The sequence below is a fragment of the Dendrobates tinctorius genome, unplaced genomic scaffold (assembly GCF_039654945.1).
Source record: "Dendrobates tinctorius isolate UK_male_01 unplaced genomic scaffold, ASM3965494v1 ptg000159l, whole genome shotgun sequence".
NCBI lineage: Eukaryota > Metazoa > Chordata > Amphibia > Anura > Dendrobatidae > Dendrobates > Dendrobates tinctorius.
This window is the reverse complement of record NW_027361826.1, coordinates 19,384,038-19,406,579: the sequence shown is the minus strand read 5'-3', so window position 1 is coordinate 19,406,579 and position 22,542 is coordinate 19,384,038. Positions and strand designations below refer to the sequence as shown.

The following is a 22,542-nucleotide window of genomic DNA, read 5'->3' as shown; positions in this document are numbered from 1 at the left end:
GTCCGCTTACGTCTGTGAGAGTCGGAAGCAGCATGTTCCTGAGACAAGCTGTCCGTTTGCTGTGTACCGTCCATAGCCGGGGCCCGACTCTGCAGAGCTTGCAGCAATGTAGCAGTTAGGTTGTCTATGGACTGTGTCATGGCCTGAGACATCTGAGTTGCCCATTCCGGCGTGGCCTGTGACACTGAAGCGTCAGTAGGGACTCCCTGGGGTTCTGACCCAGAGTTCAGGATGCAGTCCCGGCAGTGCGGATACGTGCTGCCACTAGGGAGCGTGGCTTTGCAGGCTGTGCAGAATGCATAGAAACATTCCTGCCTGGTTCTCTTCCTTGAGCCCGGCATAGTGCACAGAGGCTGGCTATAAGGGATCGTACAGGGGTGGCTACGCAGAGGGAACCCACAGAGAGCCTTACAGGAAGTATAGATTCACAGCTGAGTAATGAGAACCCAGCTGTGAGCTTACCCCACCGGTGTGCCCCTAGGTCCAGCGCCGACAGATCCCAGTTCTGTGCCCCCCGGAGACCGCTGTGATGCTCCTCTCCTGGATCTCATCCAGAAAAAATGGCCACCGGGACTCTGAGGAGAGGGAGGAGGGGGCGGAGAGCTGAAAAGGGCGCGCTGGGCTGTGTAAAAACGCCCCCTTTCTGCCTCAATCTGCCCCTTCTATGACACTCCAGTGTGTCATTTTGGTCATCCGGGGGGCGGGGCGGGGCGCGGGAAAAGGCGGCGGCTTCGGCTAGGCCGAAGCCGCGGTCTAAATTAGAGGCCTGATGCCCAGGAGGGCTCCAGAGCGGCGCGGTAGTCTGGGAGGGGGGGGGGGGCGGACTTGTACCAGACCCCCCCAGAATGGTCAACTGGATAGCAGTGGGGGTAGCAGGGGTAGCGGTTTCTGTATGTGGGGCCCCTGAAGCGCTATGGAGCCGCTGCTGCTGCAGAGGCAGGGACGCAGAAAAAGCCCTGTCTCTGCTGTGCCATCCAGTCCGCACCCTCTCCCGGCCCCAACAGGATCCCTCAGCCGGCCTGGGGTCCCTGGAAGCTGCGGAATGCTGCCTGATCTCCGAAACTACCTGAGGCGTCTCAACCTAATGCCCCCTGCGGGGCATTAGGGAGGGTGCGTCTGTCACCGTCAGGGGGTCTTCATCCTCGCCTCAACCTCAACCCAGACCCCTTAAAGGGGTTGGGGAAGGAGGGGGGTCTCGACCTCGAACCAGGACCCGAGGGACTGGGGAGGGAGCGACATGGGGAATAGCCACCTCGACCTCAACCGGGTACCCCTAATAGGGGACCGAGGAGGGAGCCATGCCGGGAGTCTCGCTGGAGACCCTCTTTTCTTCATCTGTATTTCCGGACGAAAAAAGGAAAAAAACGGAAGAAAAGAGGTGTGCCTCCTTGCGACACTAAGCAAAAACTGGAGAAGGCTGACGCCGTCCAGGGGTGTATACTGCAGAGGAGGAGCCAAAGTTAATCTTTTTCAGATTATGCATAGTGTCGCCTCCTAGTGGACAGCAGCATAACACCCACGGTTCTGTGTCCCCCAATTAGGCGACAGAGTAACAGGATTTTTGGGTTGCTTACCGTAAAATCTGTTTCTCTGAGCCTTCATTGGGGGACACAGAGACCATGGGTGTATGCTGCTGCCACTAGGAGGCTGACACTATGCACAAAAAAAGGTTAGCTCCTCCACAGTGTACACCCCACCGACCAGCAGGGAATTCCTCAGTTAGTGAGAAAAGCAGTAGGAGAAGCAACAGAAAAGATTGAAAACAGAACAAACAACTCAACTGTAACCAATCAACCAAAGGAAGAAAAGGAGCTGAAAAACATGGGAGGGTGCTGTGTTCCCCAATGAAGGTTCCGAGAAACAGATTTTACGGTAAGCAACCCAAAAATCCTGTTTTCTCGTTCGCCTTATTGGGGGACACAGAGACCATGGGACGTCCTAAAGCAGTCCCTGGGGTGGGAAACAAACTTCCATCAGGCCAGCGGACTCACCACCGCAGCCTGCAAAATCCTTTTACCTAGGCTGGTGTCCGCCGAAGCGTAGGTGTGGACTTTGTAGAATTTCACAAACGTGTGAACCGATGGCCAGGTTGCAGCTTTGCAAAGCTGCAGCGCGGAAGCTCTGTGGCGTACCGCCCAGGAAGCACCCACTGCCCGGGTAGAGTGCGCTCTGATCCCCGGAGGAGCCACTCGATGCTTAACCCGGTAGGCCTCCAAAATTGCCGATCTGATCCAGCGAGCAATAGTAGCCTTGGAGGCCGGGTGACCTTTCCGCACCTCATCTGGAATGACGAAAAGAGAGTCTGTCTTTCGCAAGGAAGTCGTCCTAGACAGATAGACTCTCAGCGCCCTGACCAGATCCAGCTTGTTCAAGGACCGCTCCCGAGGATGAGATGGACTCGGACAGAAGGAAGGCAGAACAATATCCTCATTGAGGTGAAAGGAGGACACCACCTTCGGAAGAAAAGAGGGCAGAGGCCGCAGAACTACCTTATCCTGGTGAAGTACCAAAAAAGGCAAGCGGCAAGAAAGAGCCGCCAATTCTGACACGTGCCGGATGGAAATGATGGCCACCAGAAAAGCTACCTTCCAAGAAAGGAGAGAAAGAGAAACATCCCTGAGAGGTTCAAAAGGAGGACCTTGCAGAACCTCAAGAACCAGATTAAGATCCCATGGAACCACGGGCGCTCGGTACGGAGGAGCCGTGTGAGCCACGCCCTGAAGAAAGGTTTTGACCTGAGGGCGGGAGGCCAACGTCTTCTGAAATAAAATAGCGCCGAAACCTGACGCTTCAAAGAACTGAGGGCAAGTCCCGCATCCAGCCCTGCCTGAAGAATCGCCAGAACAGAAGGGAGCGAAAAGCACATGGGCACGATGTCATTGGCCTCACACCAGGGGAAATAGGCCTTCCAAGTACGATAATAAATTTTGGAAGATGATGGCTTTCTTGCTCGGATCATGGTATGAATTACTCGATCGGAGAATCCTGCCCGTTTCAAAACCTCAGTCTCAACAGCCACGCCGTTAAATTGAGCGGCCGAGAATTGGGGTGGCAAATTGGGCCTTGAGACAGCAGATCTGCCCTGTCTGGAAGCTTCCAGGGGGCGTCCGCGAGAAGGTTGACAATGTCCGCGAACCAAGACCTTCTGGGCCAATTCGGGGAGATGAGAATGACTGGAATACCTTCTACTTTGATCTTCAACAGCTTGGGAAGAAGCGGCAGAGGAGGGAACAGGTAGGGGAGTTCGAACTGCGACCAAGGAATGGCCAGAGCGTCGGCGCCCACTGCCAGAGGGTCTCGAGACCTGGAAACAAACTGTGGGACCTTCCTGTTGAGGCGAGACGCCATCAGGTCTACATCCGGGGTTCCCCATCGACGGCAGAGCAGATGAAACACCTCTGGATGTAGGGACCACTCTCCCGCCGCGAGACCCTCGCGGCTGAGAAAATCGGCGGCCCAGTTGTCTACGCCAGGAATGTGTACCGCGGAAATTGTCGGGACAGAAATCTCTGCCCAATGAAGAATCTTGGACACTTCTGCCAGAGCTGAGACACTCCGTGTCCCTCCTTGGCGGTTGACATATGCCACCGCTGTGGCATTGCCTGTCTGAATCCGGACAGGCAAGCCCCTGAGCAGCCTCTCCCAGTGGACGAGAGCCAGATAGATCGCTCGTATCTCTAGGACGTTGATCGGCAGAGCCGATTCCTGAGTCGACCAACGACCCTGAACAGTGTGATTGCGGAACACTGCACCCCAGCCGAGGAGGATGGCATCCGTTGTTACAATCTGCCAGTGAATGGGAAGAAAAGACTGACCCAAGTGGATGAGAGGTGACGTCAACCACCAGTTGAGTGACCGCTTGATCCGGCATGAAAGACGAACAGGGCGATCCAGGGACAGAGCCGACCTGCTCCACCTCGACAGAATGGCGTGCTGGAGAAGTCTAGCGTGAAATTGGGCAAAGGGAACTGCCTCTATCGCCGCCACCATCTTTCCCAGGACCCTCATAGATGTTCGGAGGGACGGAAATCGTGTGGTCTGCAGCGATCGTACATTTTGCTGCAGGGAAAGAATCTTCTCTCGTGGGAGAAAGACCCTTGACCGACGAGTGTCGAACAGTAGGTCCAGAAACACAAGACGTTGAGAAGGAATCAGTCAGGACTTTTTCCTGTTGACGATCCACCCGAAATTGGAAAGGGTGTCTAGGACGATCGTCAAACTTAGGCGAACCTGTTGAAAAGAGGAAGCTTTGATCAGAATATCGTCGAGGTACAGAAAAAGAACGAGACCTCTGATCCTCAACAAGGCCATCAGCGCAGCCATGATCTTCGTGAAGACTCTGGGAGCGGTGGCGAGACCGTAGGGCAGCGCGACAAACTGGTAATGTTCCTGGCGAATCGCAAAACGCAGGAACTTCTGATGTCCGGAGAATATGGGCACATGTAGATAGGCATCTTGGATGTCTATTGAACACATGAATTCCTGCTCCTCCATGGAAGCGATTACCGAACGAACCGGCTCCATCCGGAAGTGGCGAAGGCGGACTCTTGTTGAGAAGCTTGATCCAAGATGGGCCGGACCGTCCCGCCTTTTTTCGGCACCACAAAAAGGTTCGAATAAAACCCTGTGAACCGCTCCGAGTCGGGAATGGGCACAATCACCCCGGAACTGAGGAGAGAGGCGATGGCCGTAAAGAACCCCGGGATCAAGGCTGGATCTTTTGGAGGACGGGATTCGAAGAAACGATCCCGTGGAAGAGAGACGAACTCTATCTTGTATCCCGACGATACAACCTCCCTGACCCAAGCGTCCTCTACTGAGGCCAGTCAGACGTCCCTGAAGAAGAGAAGTCGCCCTCCCAATTGGAAGGGACCCTCGGGAGTCCGACGATAGTCATGCAGATGTAGACAGTCGAGATCTGGATCTGGATGGTCTGCCCTGGGAAGAGTGGGATCGCCAGGAGGGAGTGGGCCTGAAGGAAACTTTCTATCTTGGCGCGCCTGCGGTCTTTGTTGGTTGGATGGGTTCTTCGCCGTATTGAAATGGTGGAAAGCCCGAAAGGGTCGAAACGGACGCCTTAGTGGAGGTCTGCGAGGCTTGGACTGAGGGAGGAGGGAACTCGTGCCTCCGGTGGCATCCTTAATAATCTGGTCCAATTGGGATCCAAAGAGGCGTACTCCCTGAAAAGGCAGATTAGTAAGAGACTTTTTAGAAGACAAGTCCGCCTGCCAGACCTTGAGCCAAATTGTACGTCGGATTGCCACAACGTTGCTCGACGCCTGAACTTGCGCAGGATTGCGGCATCCAAAGAAGCAGAAAGCAGATAATCCCCCGCATGGGAAATCTGATTGGCGAGATCAGCCAATTGCTCTGGTTGTGCTTTATCTAGGATGTCCTGACGAAGATCCTCTGCCGAAGTTGCCATGGCCTTTGCAGCCCAAGATGAAGCAAAGCTTGGACATACCGCCGCTGAAGCCGCTTCGAAGGCAGACTTAGCTAGGGATTCTATAATCCTATCATTAGAATCCTTTAGAGACGCCATGCCTGAAAGCGGGAGAACCGTGTTATTAGAAAGACTGGACACGGGCGGGTCCACCGAGGGAGAAGCAGACCAGTTGTCCGTGAGCTCTTTAGCAAATGGGTACAGTACGCCGAGACGCTTTCCTCTTTGAAAGCATCTGGTCGGATCCTCTCTTCTCCTGGTAAAAATCTTTCCAAACTCGGAATGGAAAGGAAATACCCTGGAGGGTGTTTACACCCGTCTGAACGAAACCTCCCGATCTGAGGATTTCGCAGGGGGGGGGGGGGGGGGGGGGTCAGCAATCTCGAAGGTCTGGTGAATCGCTGCAATGAGGTTCTGCACCGTAACCTTCATGTTCGCATCCTGGTCCGAATCCAGCTCTAAAATCCCCTCAGAAGACCTGTCCGAGAACGCTTCACCTGACTCAGGAGAGGAGGCCCGGGAAGGAGGCTGCTGAGAAGGACTATGCGGTGAGATGGGACGAGGAGAGGCTTCCGGCTGGAGATCCTGCCTGGGTCTTTTGGGACTAACGCTGGCTGACTCAGAAGTAAATCTCTTGAGACCTGCTGGACCCTGCAGAAGTGTCCAGGGGCAACTTATCCAGAAAGGCTACTAGGGACTGAGACACTCTGGTGAGGTCTGCCACTGATTGTGAAAGAGATGAAGCCCAGCCAGGCATGGGGGGCTCACTCTCACCTGGTGCCATAGATGGCTCCTGGGCGGTGTCAGGCTGAATTGGATTGCTATAGTCCAGGCAGAGAGGCGTGGACTGACCTGAGGGAAGTTTGCGATTGCAAGAAGAGCACGCAAAGTACTTGACTAGAGTGCAGGGGGGAGCCGTAGAGCGGGTACGATCAGACTTAGAGTTAGACATAGTGATAACTGAGGTAGTGCCGGAAGGTTGGGGGACAGAAGGCAGAGGAGGGTGTCAGTCTGCAGATGCAGAGCTACTCATGGTCCGGTGTCCCCAGAGACAATGCTATCCGACTTGTCTGCAGCTGCAGGTCAGAGCGAAATCCGGCTGACAGGCCCAGAGAGCGATATCCGTCTGACCGTACGTGTCCTGCTGACAGGCTGAGAAGATGGGGACCGCCTGAGAGGAATGGGGAAGACGCGCGCTTCCAGGGGAAGAAGAAGGGCGGAGCTAACCGCCAGACTGAAAGAGGCACGGCCCGCTGGCCAACCACAGGCTGGGGTGCAAGAAAGAGGCGGTGGGCAATAACAGGCTGGGGTGCAAGAAAGAGGCGGTGGGAGGACCTGGAACGGGCGGGAGAGAAGCCCGCTTAGTAGAAAGGGGCGGGGGGGCGTGGCCGCGACGCTGAAGTAGGCCCGAATTGAAGCCGGGGCCTAAATTAATAGCGGCGGCCGCCTGTCAGCACGGGGTCGGCGCGGATGTGCCGCAGCATGAGCGCTGCCGCAAAAGAAACCTGTCAGGGGAGAAGGGAACGGGCTGTAAAAGAGAGCGGAGGCTGCCCGGATGCGCAGGATGACCGCAGGTGTCCGCAGCGCTACCGCATCCCTGCTCCAAGGGGAACGCCACCGTGCCCACTGAGGAGACCAAAGGGTCCCAATACTCACCCGTCCCGGGCCAGAATAAAGGTACCATGTTCCTGAAGGACGTCCGCGTCTCGTCCAAACGACAGGCTCTGGTAGGCGAGTGGGTGGGAGACTGATAAGGACCCTTTGAATCGCTGACATGTCTTCGTGTTGGCGTCCGCCTGGAAGGCTGCTGGTCCTGCTACGGAGATCTGCGAGGGTACGGGGTGGCAGTACACGCCGTACTCACAGACTCCTTGTGGGAGTACAGATGTGACTATTCACTCTGTATCCCTCCGGAAAGACCTGAAAAGGAACGACGCACATCAAGGTATATATGGGTCTAATCAAAGACCCGTGTCCACCTCCTACTGACACTAAGCTAAACTGAGGAATTCCCTGCCGGTCGGTGGGGTGACAGCGGAGGAGGAGCTAACCTTTTTTTGTGCGTAGTGTCAGCCTCCTAGTGGCAGCAGCATACACCCATGGTCTCTGTGTCCCCCTATAAGGCGAACGAGAAAAAGATTTTTTGCTTCACTCAAGTTTGGATGCTGTCCTATTCTGATGATCTGTTGTGCAAGAGTCGAGAGGTCCCCCATCTCCCATATAAGGATGGTAGGCTGATCCCATCGATATCGGCAGGTACATTTTTTTCTAATGTGTATTGGGTCAGGTAAATTCTGAATGCAGCTCCGAAAAAACATAGGCTTACTTTAATTAAAAAAAAATATATAAGCTTTTCTAAAGATTACAGCAAAGATGGCAAAGAAAATGGCAGGATCAAGTCTTATCAGCCATCATATTGTAAAGGAAATTACGGTTCCACCTTTGTGCGCGAAAGACATTCATTTTGTATGACGTTTAATAGAAGCGCTTACTTTGAAGCCGTGCTGATCAGCAAATTTAAGGATAGTTTCCCGTCGCTCTCGAGTTGTGTTTGTCGCATCAAAAACCTGCAGAGGGTGGGAAAAAAAATTACCAGCTTTAAGCATAGGTTTATAGTTTATTATAATTTACCATTTCCATTTGTTGCTGTCAGTAACAATGATTGACAATGGAATCCCAACGGGATCAGTCATTTAAAAGGGGTTTGCCACTTCTCAATCTGTATGTTTGCCCAAGTAAAATAATAACTCCTATGCTGACCTGGAACAGCACAGGTACCGACTCTCCCTGGGGATTGCGTGACTTTATGTCAAGCGATCACTGTGGCCACTTCACTCTCCCCACCTTTGCACAAATCTGGAGAAAAAGCTAGTGCTCTCATTTTCTCTGCATGTATGTGATGTGATACATCCGAAAGCAGGGAGAATCGGGTGAGCCAGTGTCAATAACGCTAGAAAGGCGCTGGAGGGGACAATAAGGGTTATTTTATTGGGCGAAAAAATACAAATTGAGAAAGGGTAGTTTGAGTAGTGGATAACCTCTTTGACCAGCAACCGAAATACAATCTGTACCGGGTTATGCAATACAACTTGGGGAAAGGGTTATACTAAAAAGACACACATAATGCAAGGGTATGCCATACTAATTGTGAGCCTGTCCTCTGCCTCCTACTTCCAAACTTAGCTTGTATTGGGATCCCAGTAGCCAGCCATTAGTCAAAAAGTTAGCGTACTTCCAAGTCACCATTGACTATCACCTTGTACAGCAAGTTTGAAAATTGCTTAACCCCTTCATGACCAAGCCTATTTTGACCTTAATGACCAGGCCATTTTTTGCAATTCTGACCAGTGTCCCTTTATGAGGTAATAACTCAGGAACGCTTCAACGGATCCTAGCGATTCTGAGATTGTTTTTTCGTGACATATTGGGCTTCATGTTAGTGGTAAATTTAGGTTGATAATTTTTGCGTTTATTTGTCAAAAATCAGAAATTTGGTGAAAATTTAGAAAATTTTGCAATTTTCAAATTTTGAATTTTTATTCTGTTAAACCAGAGAGTTATGTGACACAAAATAGTTAATAAATAACATTTCCCATATGTCTACTTTACATCAGCACAATTTTGGAAACAAAATATTTTTTTGTTAGGAAGTTATAAGGGTTAAAAGTTGACCAGCGATTTCTCATTTTTACAATAAAATTTACAAAACCATTTTTTTTTAGGGACCACCTCACATTTGAAGTCACTTTGAGGGGTCTATATGGCAGAAAATACCCAAAATTTACACCATTCTAAAAACTGCACCCCTCAAGCTACTCAAAACTACATTCAAGAAGATTATTAACCCTTCAGGTGTTTCACAGGAACTAAAGCAATGTGGAAAGAAAAAATGGACATTTTAATTTTTCCAACAAAAATTTTCTTTTAGCATCAATTTTTTCATTTTCACATGGGAAACAGGATAAAATGGATCCTAAAATTTGTTGGGCAATTTCTCCTGAGTACAACGATACCTCATATGTGGTCATAAACCACTGTTTGGGCGCACGGCATGGCTCAGAAGGGAAGGAGCACCATTTGACTTTTTGAATGGAAAATATGCTGGAATATTTAGCGCTTGCCATGTCGTGTTTGGAGAGCCCCTGTGTGCATAAACATTGGAGCTCCTCCACAAGTGACCCCATTTTGGAAACTAGACCCCCCAAGGAACTTATCTAGATGCATAGTGATCACTTTGAACCCCCAGGTACTTCACAAATTGATCTGTAAAAAAAAAAAAAATACTTTTTTTTCACAAAAATTTTCTTTTAGCCTCAGTTTTTTCATTTTCACATGGGAAACAGGATAAAATGGATCCTAAAATTTGATGAGCAATTTCTCCTGAGTGCACAGATACCTCATATGTGGTCATAAACCACTGTTTGGGTGCACGGCATGGCCCGGAAGGCAAGGAGCACCATTTGACTTTTTGAATGGAAAATTAGCTCCAATCGTTATCGGACACCATGTCGCATTTGGAGAGCCCCTGTGCACCTAAACATTGGAGCTCCCCCACAAGTGACCCCATTTTGGAAACTAGACCCCCTAAGGAACTTATCTAGACGTGTAGGGAGCACTTTGAACCCCCAAGTGCTTCACAAAAGTTTATAACACAGAGCAGTGAAAATAAAAAAAATTTTTTCCTCAAAAATGATTTTTAGCACACTATTTTTAATTTTCACAAGGCTAACAGGAGAAATTGGACCACAAATCTTGTTGTCCAGTTTGTCCTGAGTACGCTGGTACCCCATATGTGGGGGGGAACCACTGTTTGGGCACACGGCAGGGCTCAGAAGGGAAGGAGCGCCATTTGACTTTTTGAAATGCAAATTACTTCCAATCGTTAGCGGACACCATGTCGTGTTTGGAGAGCCCCTGTATGCCTAAACATTGGAGCTCCCACACAAATGACCCCATTTTGGAAACTAGACCCCCTAAGGAACTTACCTAGATGTGTAGTGAGCACCTTGAACCCTCAAGTGCTTCACAAAAGTTTATGACGCAGAGCCGTGAAATAAAAAAAAAATTTTTTCCCTCAAAAAAATTTTTAGTGCGCAATTTTTTATTTTCACAAGGGTACCAGGATAAATTAGACCCAAAATTTGTTGTCCAGTTTGTCCTGAGTACGCTGGTACCCCACATGTGGGGGGGAACCACTGTTTGGGCACACGTCGGGGCTCGGAAGGGAAGTAGTGACATTTTGAAATGCTGACTTTGATGGAATGGTCTGCGGGTGTCATGTTACATTTGCAGAGCCCCTGATGTACCTAAACTGTGGAACCCCCCCACAAGTGACCCCATTTTGGAGACTAGACCCCCCAAGGAACTTATCTAGATGTGTGGTGAGCACCTTGAACCCCCAAGCGCTTCACAGAAGTTTATAACGCAGAGCCGTGAAAATAAAAAAAAATTTTTTCCACAAAAAAAAAAATGATTTTTAGCCAGCAATTTTTTTTTTTTTTACAGGGGTAGCAGGATAAATTGGCCCCAAAAGTTGTTGTCCAGTTTGTCCTGAGTACGCTGATACCTCATATGTGGGTGGGGACCACTGTCTGGGTACAAGTCGGGGCTCGGAAGGGAAGTAGTGACATTATGAAATGCTGACTTTGATGGAATGGTCTGCGGGCATCATGTTACATTTGCAGAACCCCTGATGTACCTAAACTGTGGAACCCCTCCACAAGTGACCCCATTTTGGAAACTAGACCCCCCAAGGAACTTATCTAGATGTGTGGTGAGCACCTTGAACCCCCAAGTGCTTCACAGAAGTTTATAACGCAGAGCCGTGAAAATAAAAAATATTTTTTTTTCCTCCAAAAAAATGATTTTTACCTAGCAATTTTTTTTTTCATAAGGGTAGCAGGATAAATTGGACCCCAAAAGTTGTTGTCCAGTTTGTCCTGAGTACGCTGGTGCCCCATATTTGGGGGGGAACTATTGTTTGGGCACACGTAAGGGCTCGGAATGGAAGTAGTGGCGTTTTGAAATGCAGACTTTGATGGAATGGTCTGCGGTCGTCATTACGTTTGCAGAGCCCCTGATGTGCCTAAACAATAGAAACCCCCCACAAGTGACCCCATTTTGGAAACTAGACCTCCCAAGTAACTTATCTAGATGCCTGGTGAGCACTTTGGACCCCCAAGTGCTTCACAGAAGTTTAAAACGCAGAGACGTGAAAATTAAAAAAAAAAATTTTTCCACAAAAATATTTTTTTAGCCCCCAATTTTTTATTTTCCCAAGGGTACCAGGAGAAATTAGACCCCCAAAGTTGTTGTGCAATTTTTCCTGAGTACGCAGAAACCCCATATGATGGGGTAAACCACTGTTTGGGCACATGTCGGGGCTTGGAAGGGAGGAAGCACCGTTTAACTTTTTGAACGCAAAATTGGCTGGAATCAATGGTTGCACCATGTCGCGTTTGGTGACCCCCTGATGTGCCTAAACAGTGGAAACCCCTCAATTCTAACTCCAGCCCTAACCCCAACACACCCCTAACCACAGCCCTAACCCCAACACATCCCTAACCCTAATTCCAACCCTAACCATAACCCTAACCCCAACAGACCCCGAACCCTAATCCCAACCCTAACCCTAATTCCAACCCTAACCCTAATTCCAACCCTAACCCTAATTCCAACCCTAACCCTAATTCCAACCCTAACCCTAATTCCAACCCTAACCCTAATTCCAACCCTAACCCTCTTTTCAACCCTAACCCTCTTTTCAACCCTAACCCTCTTTTCAACCCTAACCCTCTTTTCAACCCTAACCCTCTTTTCAAGCCTAACCCTCTTTTCAAGCCTAACCCTAATGGAAAAGTAAAAATAAAAATATTTTCTTTATTTTATTAGTTCTGCCTACCTATGGGGGTGATAATCGGGGGGTTTATTTACTTTTTCTTTCATTTTGATCACTGTAAGAGTGATCAAAATGAAAGAATGGAATCTGCAGCCGGCAGATTCGGGCGGGCGCACTGCGCATGCGCCCGCCATTTTCAAAGATGGCGGCGCCCATCATCCGGACCCGAGGGACACCGGGAGGGACGGGGGGACTCAGGAGGTACCGGGGGGGGTGAGGGGGGATCGGAGGCTGGCGGGGAGCAGAGGGAATGGGAGGGGGGCAGATGATGACAGCGGCGGCAGATCGCCGCTGTCATTCAGTTGCGGGGGGGCGATCGCCGGTGGGGGGGGGGGGTGGAATCGGTGTCTCCAGCCATGTCCGATGCTACAGCAGCGTCGGACATGGCTGGATTGTAATATTTCATCAATTTTCATTGATGAAATATTACTATCGCTCTGATTGGCTGTTAAAAGTGAAACAGCCAATCAGAGCGATCGTATCCACGTGGGGGCGAAGCCACGCCCCCTGTGGTGAATTACAAAGCCCCCTGTATCTGCGGGTCGGGTGACCTTTCAGTGACCCCGGTCACCCGACCCGCAGGGGGGCTTTGAAGTTATGACGCCACATAGGCGTCACTGGTCAGATTTGAACCAGGTTTCATGACGCCTATGTGGCGTCATTGGTCGTGAAGGGGTTAAAAAGTATATATATATCTCTCTCATCGCCAATATGCATACACTTTATATTTATTACAATACATTAAAAAAAAACAGGAAAATAGAGGGGGAAGCCAGCACTGCTTAAGGTTAGAACGCATCAATTGGAGTGCATATGCACATAATGTCTAGCTGTATTCAAAATGAGATATTTAGCAAAAGAAATTGATCAATTCAATTGAGCCACCCCGCCGCGCCAAGGCAATCTCATATGGGGGGTCCTACTCTATATATTTTTAATAAATGCTGTGCCATTACGGCCTCCTAAATACATTTAGAGCATCACCACATCAAGTGCAATCTGTACCTGAACATTGCTGGATCGCTCCCATGAAGCCAGATGAAGCAAGTGCAGATGAAGGCCAACCAGGTCTGAACACAGACATATCAGGAATGGCCTCCACACATTGCCTGACCAGCAAACATAGATGAAGGGCGATGTTGGTCCAGACACAGGTGCACAATTAAATAAAGCTTGGGGCAGGGTGGGGCTGCCGTGTGTGTGCACAGCAGCCTAATCCATCACAATGAACACAGAAAAATTATGGCGGACATAACCAAGCGTGCACGGCAACAGTGGTGGTGAGCCACAAACCAACAACAAGAAAATAGAGGGGGAAGCCAGCACTGCTTGAAAAAAAAAAACAGCACTTATCAGTAGGTTGCTGTTCAGTGTTTATTGTGCTGGGCAAACTGCTCACATTTCCGATGCAAAAATCAATGTCCCATCTTGTAATGTTACGGCACATTGCTGATTACACCTTAATATCATCACTGTGGGTGTCTGACCCTTGCGACCATTATTGGACCCAAAAAAGGAGATTTGTGTACTCACCGTAAAATCTCTCTCTCTTAGCCTCTAATTGGGGGACACAGAACCATGGGTGTTATGCTGCTGTCCACTAGGAGGCGACACTATGCATAATCTGAAAAAGATTAACTATGGCTCCTCCTCTGCAGTATACACCCCTGGACGGCGTCAGCCTTCTCCAGTTTTGTGCAAAAGCATTAGGAGGAAGTTAACAGAAATAACACAACCATGCCTGTAATAAGGCCACCATGTACGAGCTCAAAGAACAATATGAGAACTCACCGTAAACAACGGCCCGTAAGGGCAACAGGGTGGGAGCTGTGTCCCCCAATTAGAGGCCAAGAGAAAGATTTTACGGTGAGTACACAAAAATCTCCTTTACTCTGTCACCTCATTGGGGGACACAGAACCATGGGACGTCCTAAAGCAGTCCCTGGGTGGGAAGCAAGAGACGAATATTGTGCAGACAGGTCCCTAAACTTGGGGCACTGCCGCCTGCAGAACCAGTCTACCCAGGCTCGCATCCGCTGAGGACTGGGTATGAACTCTGTAGTGTTTGGTAAACGTGTGTAAGCTAGTCCAAGTGGCCGCCTTACACACCTGTTGTGCCGAAGCCTGGTGCCAAATGGCCCAGGAGGCCCCTACCGCCCGCGTAGTGTGCCGTGATACCGGCCGGATGAGGAGAATTGTTGACGCGGTAAGCCTCTTGTATGTTGGACTTGATCCACCTGGCAAGGGTAGCTTTGGAAGTCGGCAAACCCTTGAAAACGCCTTCCGGAAGATGGAAAAAAGGGAATCAGACTTCAGGAAGGGTGCAGTCCTAGACACGTATATACGCAATGCCCTAACGAGCTCAAGCGTATGCAGAGCATTCTCCACTCTACGAACTGGAACCGGGCAAAGGGATGGCAGTGAAATTTCCTCATTGAGGTGGAAGTTGGACACAACCTTCGGAAGGAAGGATGTGACTGTACGGAGAACCACCTTGTCCTGGTGAAAGGCTAGGAAGGGCCGTCTGCAGGAGAGTGCTGACAATTCAGACACCCTGCAAAGCGAGGTGATTGCCACCAGAAAAACCACCTTCTGTGATAAAATGCGGAGAGGGACTTCCTTAAGGGGTTCGAAAGGAGGTGCCGGCAATGCTGTCAGGACCAGGTTGAGGTCCCACGTTTCCAGTGGACGTCTGTAGGGGGGAACCAATCGGGAAACCCCCTGGAGAAAGGTCCTTACTTGCGGCTGGTTAGCGATGCGCCTCTGAAATAGCACTGAGAACGCTGACACCTGGCTCTTAAGCGAGCCCAAGGATAGCCTGGAGTCCAGGCCCGATTAGAGAAAGCCAAGGACTTTTGGGAGGGAATAAAGGGAGTGGAATCTGGCCGCGAGATTCGCACCAGGTGAAGAAAGCTCTCCAGATACGGTAATAAATCTTGGCGGAGGCTGGCTTCCATGCCCTGATCATGGTTCTAAAGACGTCCGTTGAGAGTCCTGCCTGGGTTAGAACCCAGGTCTCAAGGGCCACGCCATCAAATTGAGAGCCCCTGAGTTCTGGTGGTAGAACGGGCCTTGTGACAGAAGATCGGGACGGTCGGGGAGACGCCAGAGGACGTCTGCTGTAAGGTGTACGACGTCGGCGTACCATGTACGTCTGGGCCAGTCTGGCGCGATCAGGATGGTTGGAACTCCCTCGTGTTTGATCTTCCTCACGACTCTGGATATCATGGGGAGAGGTGGAAAGATGTAAAGAAGCTGGAACTGGGTCTAGTCCTGAACCAGGGCATCTGCTGCGAGCGACCTCAGATCGCGTGTCCTGGCCATGAAGTTGGAGACCTTGGCTATTGAGGTGGGATGCCATTAGGTCCACGTCCGGGGTCCCCCAGCGATGGCAGATCTGTTGAAAGATTTCGGGATGGAGAGACCACTCTCCCGAGTCCATCCCTTGTCTGCTTAGGAAGTCTGCTTCCCAGTTGTCCACACCCGGAATGTGGACCGCAGAGGAGTACCGACCTCGTGTCTTCCGCCCAATGGAGGATATGTGCCACTTCTCTCATCGCCTGGGTACTGCGGGTCCCGCCTTGGTCATTCACATATGCCATTGCAGTGGCATTGTCCGACTGTACTCTGATATGAGAGGCTGCCAGTAAGTGACGAAAGGCTCTCAATGCCAGGAAGATGGCCCGAATTTCCAAGACGTTGATGGGCATGTTCGCTTCCACTGGTGACCACTTGCCCTGTGATGTAGGTGCACCGCACCCAAACCTGTCAGGCTCGCGTCGGTGGTCAGGTCCTTCCATTGACCTGAGAGAAAGGCTTTTCCCATTGCCAGTGAGGTTGGCTTGAGCCACCAGTGCAGGGACCTCCTGATTGCCGATGTTAGCCGGAACTCCCTGTCGAGGGAGAAAGGATTCCTGTCCCAGGACTTGAGGATGGCTAGTTGAAGAAGCCTGAGGTGAAACTGGGCAAATGGTACTGCCTCCATTGCTGCTGCCATCCTGCCGAGGACTCTCATGGCAAACCGTAGAGATCGGGGGGATTGCGGCGGAGTATGCGAACTCCTAGACGAAGAGCCAGTGCCTTGTCTCTGGGAAGGAGCACCAGACCCCTGGAGGTGTCGAATAACATCCCCAGGAAGGTCAGAGACTGACTCGGGGTAGTCGATGACTTTTGTAAGTTGACTAACCAGCCCAGGAGACTCAGAGTGTCGATTGTGATTGAGACGCTGACCTCGCAGTCCTTGAAGGTGGAAGCCTTGATGAGAAGGTCGTCCAGGTATGGAATGACTACTCTGCCTCTGGAGTGTAGAATGTCCATGGTGGCAGCCATGACCTTGGTAAATGTTCTGGGAGCCGTGACGAGTCCGAACGGGAGAGCCACGAACTGGTAGTGGTCCTGGTCGATTGCGAACCTGAGAAATATCTGATGGGTGGGAGCAATCGGTATATGCAGGTATGTGTCCTGTATGTCTATGGAGGCGAGATATTGTCCTTGCTCCATGGACGCAATGATGGACCGAAGGGACTCCATGCGAAAATGACGAACTCGTACATACTTGTTGAGTTGTTTTAGGTCTAGTATGGGCCGGACGCTGCCTCCTTTCTTGGGGACTACGAATAGATTGGAGTAGAACCCTTGGAAACGTTCGGCCGAGGGAACCGGTACTACGAATCCTGCTTGAAAGAGAGAGGAAACCGCTTGGTGGAAAGCATGAGCCTTTTCTGGCGGTTTTGGTGGAACAGAGAGGAGGAACAGAGAGGAAGAACCGGTTCGGTGGACTGGAAGTGAACTCTATCTTGTATCCGGAAGACACTATTTCCCTAACCCACCTGTCTTCTGTAATAGGCAGCCAGACTTGCTGAAAGAGTAGAAGTCGTCCGCCTACGGGTGGGGTGTCTTCCGGAGTTCGTGAGTCATGATGAGGAGAAATTCTGAGGTTTTCCTCCTTTGGGCTTCACCTGGCCTGTTCTCTACTGCCAGTTCCTGTCTGGCCTCTGCGCTGCCCATGGGTTGTCCCTGCGTGGAGAGCGGTTACGATTTTGTGCTGGACGCAAGGCAGACCAGTCGAAGAATTCCGAAAGGATCGGAATCGTGTTTGGTTACGCCGTTTGAACGTGCGTTTAGGTTTTAGTTGAGGGAGATAGGTACTCTTACCCCCAGTGGCATTGGATATCATTGTGTCCAACTTTTCACCGAAAAGCCGTCCACTGAGGTACGGGAGATGCGTGAGGGACTTCTTTGAGGCCGCATCCGCTTTCCATTCCCGCAGCCAGAGGATACGCCGAATCGTGATGGCGTTTGATGCTATCCCGCTACACCTCTTGCGGAATCCAGGGCTGCATGAAGAATGTAATCTGCTACCACTGCTATTTGAACGGCTTGGTCCGACAGCTCAGGGTTTGAAGCTTGGAGGCCAGTTTGCAATTTTTTGGCCCAAGCCAGAATGGCCTTGGCCGCCCATACTGAAGCGAACGAGGGAGCCAGGGAGGCCCCTGCCGCTTCGAAAACTGAACAAGCCATGCGTTCTACAGCGTCCCTGAGGGTTGAGCTATCTGGCAGTGATAGGAGGGTCTGTGCTGCTAGCCTAGAGACTGGGCGGTCCACTTCAGGCGGATCTGTCCACTCCTTGGTGTCCTTTTGTGGGAAGGGGTACCTAGCCTCCAAATATTTGGAATTGGTGAATTTCTTCTCAGGCTGCAAAAACTGCTTAGTAAGGATCGCCTGAAATTCCGGGTGGTTAGAGAGGACCTTAGGTGGTTTCAGAACACCTTCAAAGCAAATCTTGTGTTCTGGGGCTTCCGGGGTTGGATCGGAAATGTCCAGCACCTGATGGATGGAAGATATTATGTCCTCAATTAGTGCTGTATTGCTAGGGGGACAAGGGACCAGAGACCGTTTCGTTGTCTGAGTCGGAGTCACAGATGCCTTCCGAATCCTGCGTATCGCTGAGGCGTTCCCTGGTGGGCGAGCTGGGGCAAAGGCCTTCTGTCGTCGGGGATCGCTGTGGAGATCTGCGTTGTCTGTCTCTGGTAGGGGACGGTCTAGGTGACCTGGAACTACGATGTCTCTTCCTAGAGGGGGATGACCGTGTGCTATGGGATGACGCAGAGGAAGGCGACGTGTGGGTGCGCTTACGTCTGGGAGAGCCAGAAACGGCCTGTCCCTGAGTGGAGCTGTCCCTTTGCTGGGTAACGCTCATAGCCGAGACATGACAATGCAGAGCCTGGAGCAATGTGGAGGTTAGGTTATCTATGGACTGCATCATAGACTGCGACATCTGGGTAGCCCATTCCGGCGTGGTAGCAGCCACAGAAGCATTGGTAGGAGCCTCTTGGGGTTCTGACCCAGTATTCTGGATACAGTCCCGACAGTGCGGGTACGTGCTGCCACTGGGGAGAGTGCATAAAAGCAGTCCTGCCTGGTTCTCTTGGACCTTGAGCCCGGCATAGTGCACAGAGTGCGGAAGGGCTGGCTATGAGAGGGCCCTACAGGGGTGGCTATGCAGGGAAAGACCTATAGGAGTGCCTTACAGGGAATCTGGATTCACAGCTGAGTAAAAAACCCAAGCTGTGATCTTACCCCACCAGCGTGCCCCTGGGTCCAGCACCGAAGATCCACAGTTCTGTGCCCTACGGAGACTGGCTGGTGTGGTGCTGCTGATGCCTGCAGCAGAAGTGGCCGCCGAGAGGATGAGGAGGGAGAAGAAGGGGGCGGAGAGCTGAGAAAGAGCACGCATAGATGTGTAAAAACGTGCCCTGTCTCGATCCGCCCCTTCTATGACACCGTAGAGTGTCATATTTTTCATCCGGGGGCGGAGAGGAGGCGGCGACCTCAGCTAGGCCGAAGCCGTGGCCTAAATTAGTTACCGATGCCCAGAAAGGGCTCCAGGCCGGCGCGGAAGTCCGGGAGGGGGGTCAGATCTGAACCGGACCCCCTCGGATTGAAAGGCAGGATAGCGGTGGGGCCACAATCGGAAGTGGGGCACTGTGATGGGTCCCCCTGAGGCGCTATGGAGCTGGTGCTGCCGCAGAGACAGGGGCGCAGGGAGCCCTGTGTCTGTATGTGCCATGCCTGCCCGCACTCCCCCCCCAGCCCCGACAGGAGCCCGCAGCTGGGCTGGGATCCCTGGATACTGTGAGCTGCAGATTGCTGTGGTACAGACAATACCTGAGGCGTCTCAACCTAATTCCCCCAGAGGGGGATTAGGGAGGGTGCTGCTGTCACCATCAGGGGGCTTCTTCCTCGCCTCAACCTCAACCCAAGACCAAAAGGAATTGGGGAAGGAGGGAGGTCTCGACTTCAAACCAGCACCCGCAGGACTGGGGAAGGAGCGAAATGGGGAACAGCCATCTCAACTTCAACCGGGCACCCCATAATAGGGGTCCGAGGAAGGAGCCATGCCGGGAGTCTCACAGGAGACCCACTTTTCTTCATCTGTCATCCGGAAAAGAAAAAACAGAGTGAAAATTTTTTTTTAGGTGTGCCTCCTATGCGACACTAAGCAAAAACTGGAGAAGGCTGACGCCGTCCAGGGGTGTATACTGCAGAGGAGTAGCCAAAGTTAATCTTTTTCAGATTATGCATAGTGTTGCCTCCTAGTGGACAGCAGCATAACACCCATGGTTCTGTGTCCCCCAATGAGGCGACAGAGTAAGCCCTCCTGCAGCCCTCATATGGAGCTATGTTTCTGGCTGCATGATGTGAATGGCGCTACATCATAGCTTTAGGTCATTGCTGCAGCTTCTTTATCCAGAAGATCCCAACCAGTGGGATATCCTGGCGACAAGTCATTACTTCATATGATGGCTCGCACACTCTTCACTCACATCACTTACCTGCCATGTTCTCATCTTTACATTAAATTCAAAGATGCAAAAATAAAAAACCTGCCATGACATGCATAAATACTTACGGCTACATGTCCACCTTCGTCTGCCAGATATTTCTTCACATCGTTTAAAGCCAGTAAGGCACATTGTCTGTGGAGGATTTAAAAAAAAAAAAAAAAAAAGAAAAAAACATAATAAAACGTGCATACACACAGATGACCTGCATATAAAATAGTGAGTGCATTGCCAACAGACGGGGGCAGACTTGGTAAGTAGAGGGTCCCGGAAATAGAACAGAGGCGGCTTTGTCTGGAATCTAGGTCACAGCACAGGGGGCTCGAGTCTTCGGGAGAACACATTTCTGGCATCCTCTGGCTTAAGGTCCAGCAACTTCATACAAAGCAATGTTTCCTAAGTCACCCAAACAATTAGATAAAAGCTGCACCAGTGAGTAGAATAGGGCCTTGCAAACACTTAGCGTCCGCCCCCTAGTGGAGCTACGAGGTACAGCCTCTGTGTCCCCTAATGACACCGATGAGAAATCATCTTATTAGTCTCTCCAAGTCAGAACGTACTGGATTATAGGATCTAATCTGTAGCCGATGACCAGGACATCAAAAGTTACAGAAACCCGACTGTGTGAGCCGTGCTCCTGCCACTGACAAGTCGGACATGATATAAAAATCGGTCATGGTGCACCAAGTAACGCTCACTCTCAACAGTAATCATGGAGCATTAATGGGTTAAATACGCTGCACTGAGCATTAGCATAAAGCCGGGGAGCATTCAGCTAATTGCACCTAAGTGGCGGAAATTTTGATGAATCACAGAGGAGAGATTAGCCGTGCCTGACTGCAGCTGCTAGGTAGGAGAAGCTGGCTGGGACTGGTGTGAATACAGCAAAAGTCGATACAATCGAGCAAAAATTTTGAGAAATTTGAAGCAGATTTATGCCAGAATTCTAACACCTTCACAAAATTTATTTTTAATCCTAATTGTCATAATCTACTTATTTTCTAATATACTTTATTTGAACATTCCCTATCCCTCCCTCACTACACCACCTAACTGATTTATTTTTTACAATACTTCCTATATGATGAGACTTTATATGAGAATCCCAGTACATGCTGAGATACTCAAGTGAGTTGTCATCAGTGATGTCCATTTCAAGGACTAGGCTAGTCCCTGTTCTACTGAGCATGCGTCAATTGTCAATTCTAACGTATGCTCAGTACGATCTTGTCACTGTGCAATATTCTTCTCAGTATATAGTGACAGTGCGCTCCCTCACAGTTCTGAAGTGATTTCACTTGCGAGGAGAGGGATTGGTCTATGCTTGCTAATTCTCTCCTCACAATCCGTATTGACAGTGCACTCTCTTGTTGGTGAGTCACTTCTGATAAGACCCGGTGAGGGGGTGCACTGTCACTGTGCATATTGCACAGAGACAAGATCTTACTGAGCAAACATTGGAATCGACAACCAATGCATGCTCAGAAGAGCAGGGTCTAGCCCAGCCCCTGAAACAGGGGTCACTGATGACACTTCGTTACAGGGTGGGGACAGAAGCCGCGACACTGACTGTAACCTCTACCCCCTGATGATGACGCCTTTGAGTAATGCAGCATGCACTGGGATTCTGAAACAAAGCTATCAAGTAGGACATTTATATGTTTTACTGTTGACAGAGAGGGAAAGATAGGGACTTTTTCATTAAAGTATATTACAACATTAAACAGACATTTATGATTTCACTGTATGAACAATTAAATATGATTATGTTGGCAAACAAAAATGTACTCACTTCCGTATTTTCTGGCCTTCTTCATTATCTGGAAGGAAAAACTCAAATGACCTGAAAGACTTGACAAGATCCCTGCGGTACTGCCCGACATTAAACTCTGCAACAGAAAAGGGTGAAAAAAAGAAGCAATTACCAAACGCTCATTTAATACATGAAAAATAATGGGTCTCTTAATAAACCCATAGGCAACGCCCCCAATGAATGGCGCTTGGTCTGGGATCAGAGGCCACTCCAGCAAGGTCCTAGTTTTACGGAGACGAGCTGTGGGTCACATGCAGTCATAGCAGGAAGGTCCATTATGAAGACCTGTTCTGCATGGCACGCTAATGACCCACATATGAAAGCCCTATGGGGTCCGGCACTGGACAGCTGCTCTCCTATATGGTGGAGTACACTGGCTGGATGCCGTCTGACTTTGTCCCAGGAAAGTGCAGGGCTGAACTCCTTTATTGCAAGTCAGCATATATGCAAACGCAAAAAGGAAGCGCAAAAAAAAAAAAAAAAAAAAAACAACAGTCAGGGCCCTCGAGAAACAAAAAACCGGAGCTGTCGATAGCAATCAATC

At 50.4% G+C, this 22,542-nt stretch overlaps 1 protein-coding gene across 3 annotated transcripts in view; it reads right to left on the bottom strand.

The window, feature by feature from the left end:
* The window catches only part of LOC141052368 (6-phosphofructo-2-kinase/fructose-2,6-bisphosphatase 4), a 119,622-nt gene that overhangs the window by 36,161 nt on the left and 60,919 nt on the right, over window positions 1-22,542 (bottom strand). For all 3 annotated transcript variants that reach the window (XM_073549612.1, XM_073549610.1, XM_073549611.1), the window contains exons 3-5: window positions 21,978-22,074; window positions 20,254-20,320; window positions 7,936-8,010 (exon numbers count right to left, since the gene is read on the bottom strand). In XM_073549612.1, coding sequence (XP_073405713.1) covers window positions 7,936-8,010; window positions 20,254-20,320; window positions 21,978-22,074 — 239 coding nt within the window. The remainder of the gene's footprint in view (window positions 1-7,935; window positions 8,011-20,253; window positions 20,321-21,977; window positions 22,075-22,542) is intronic.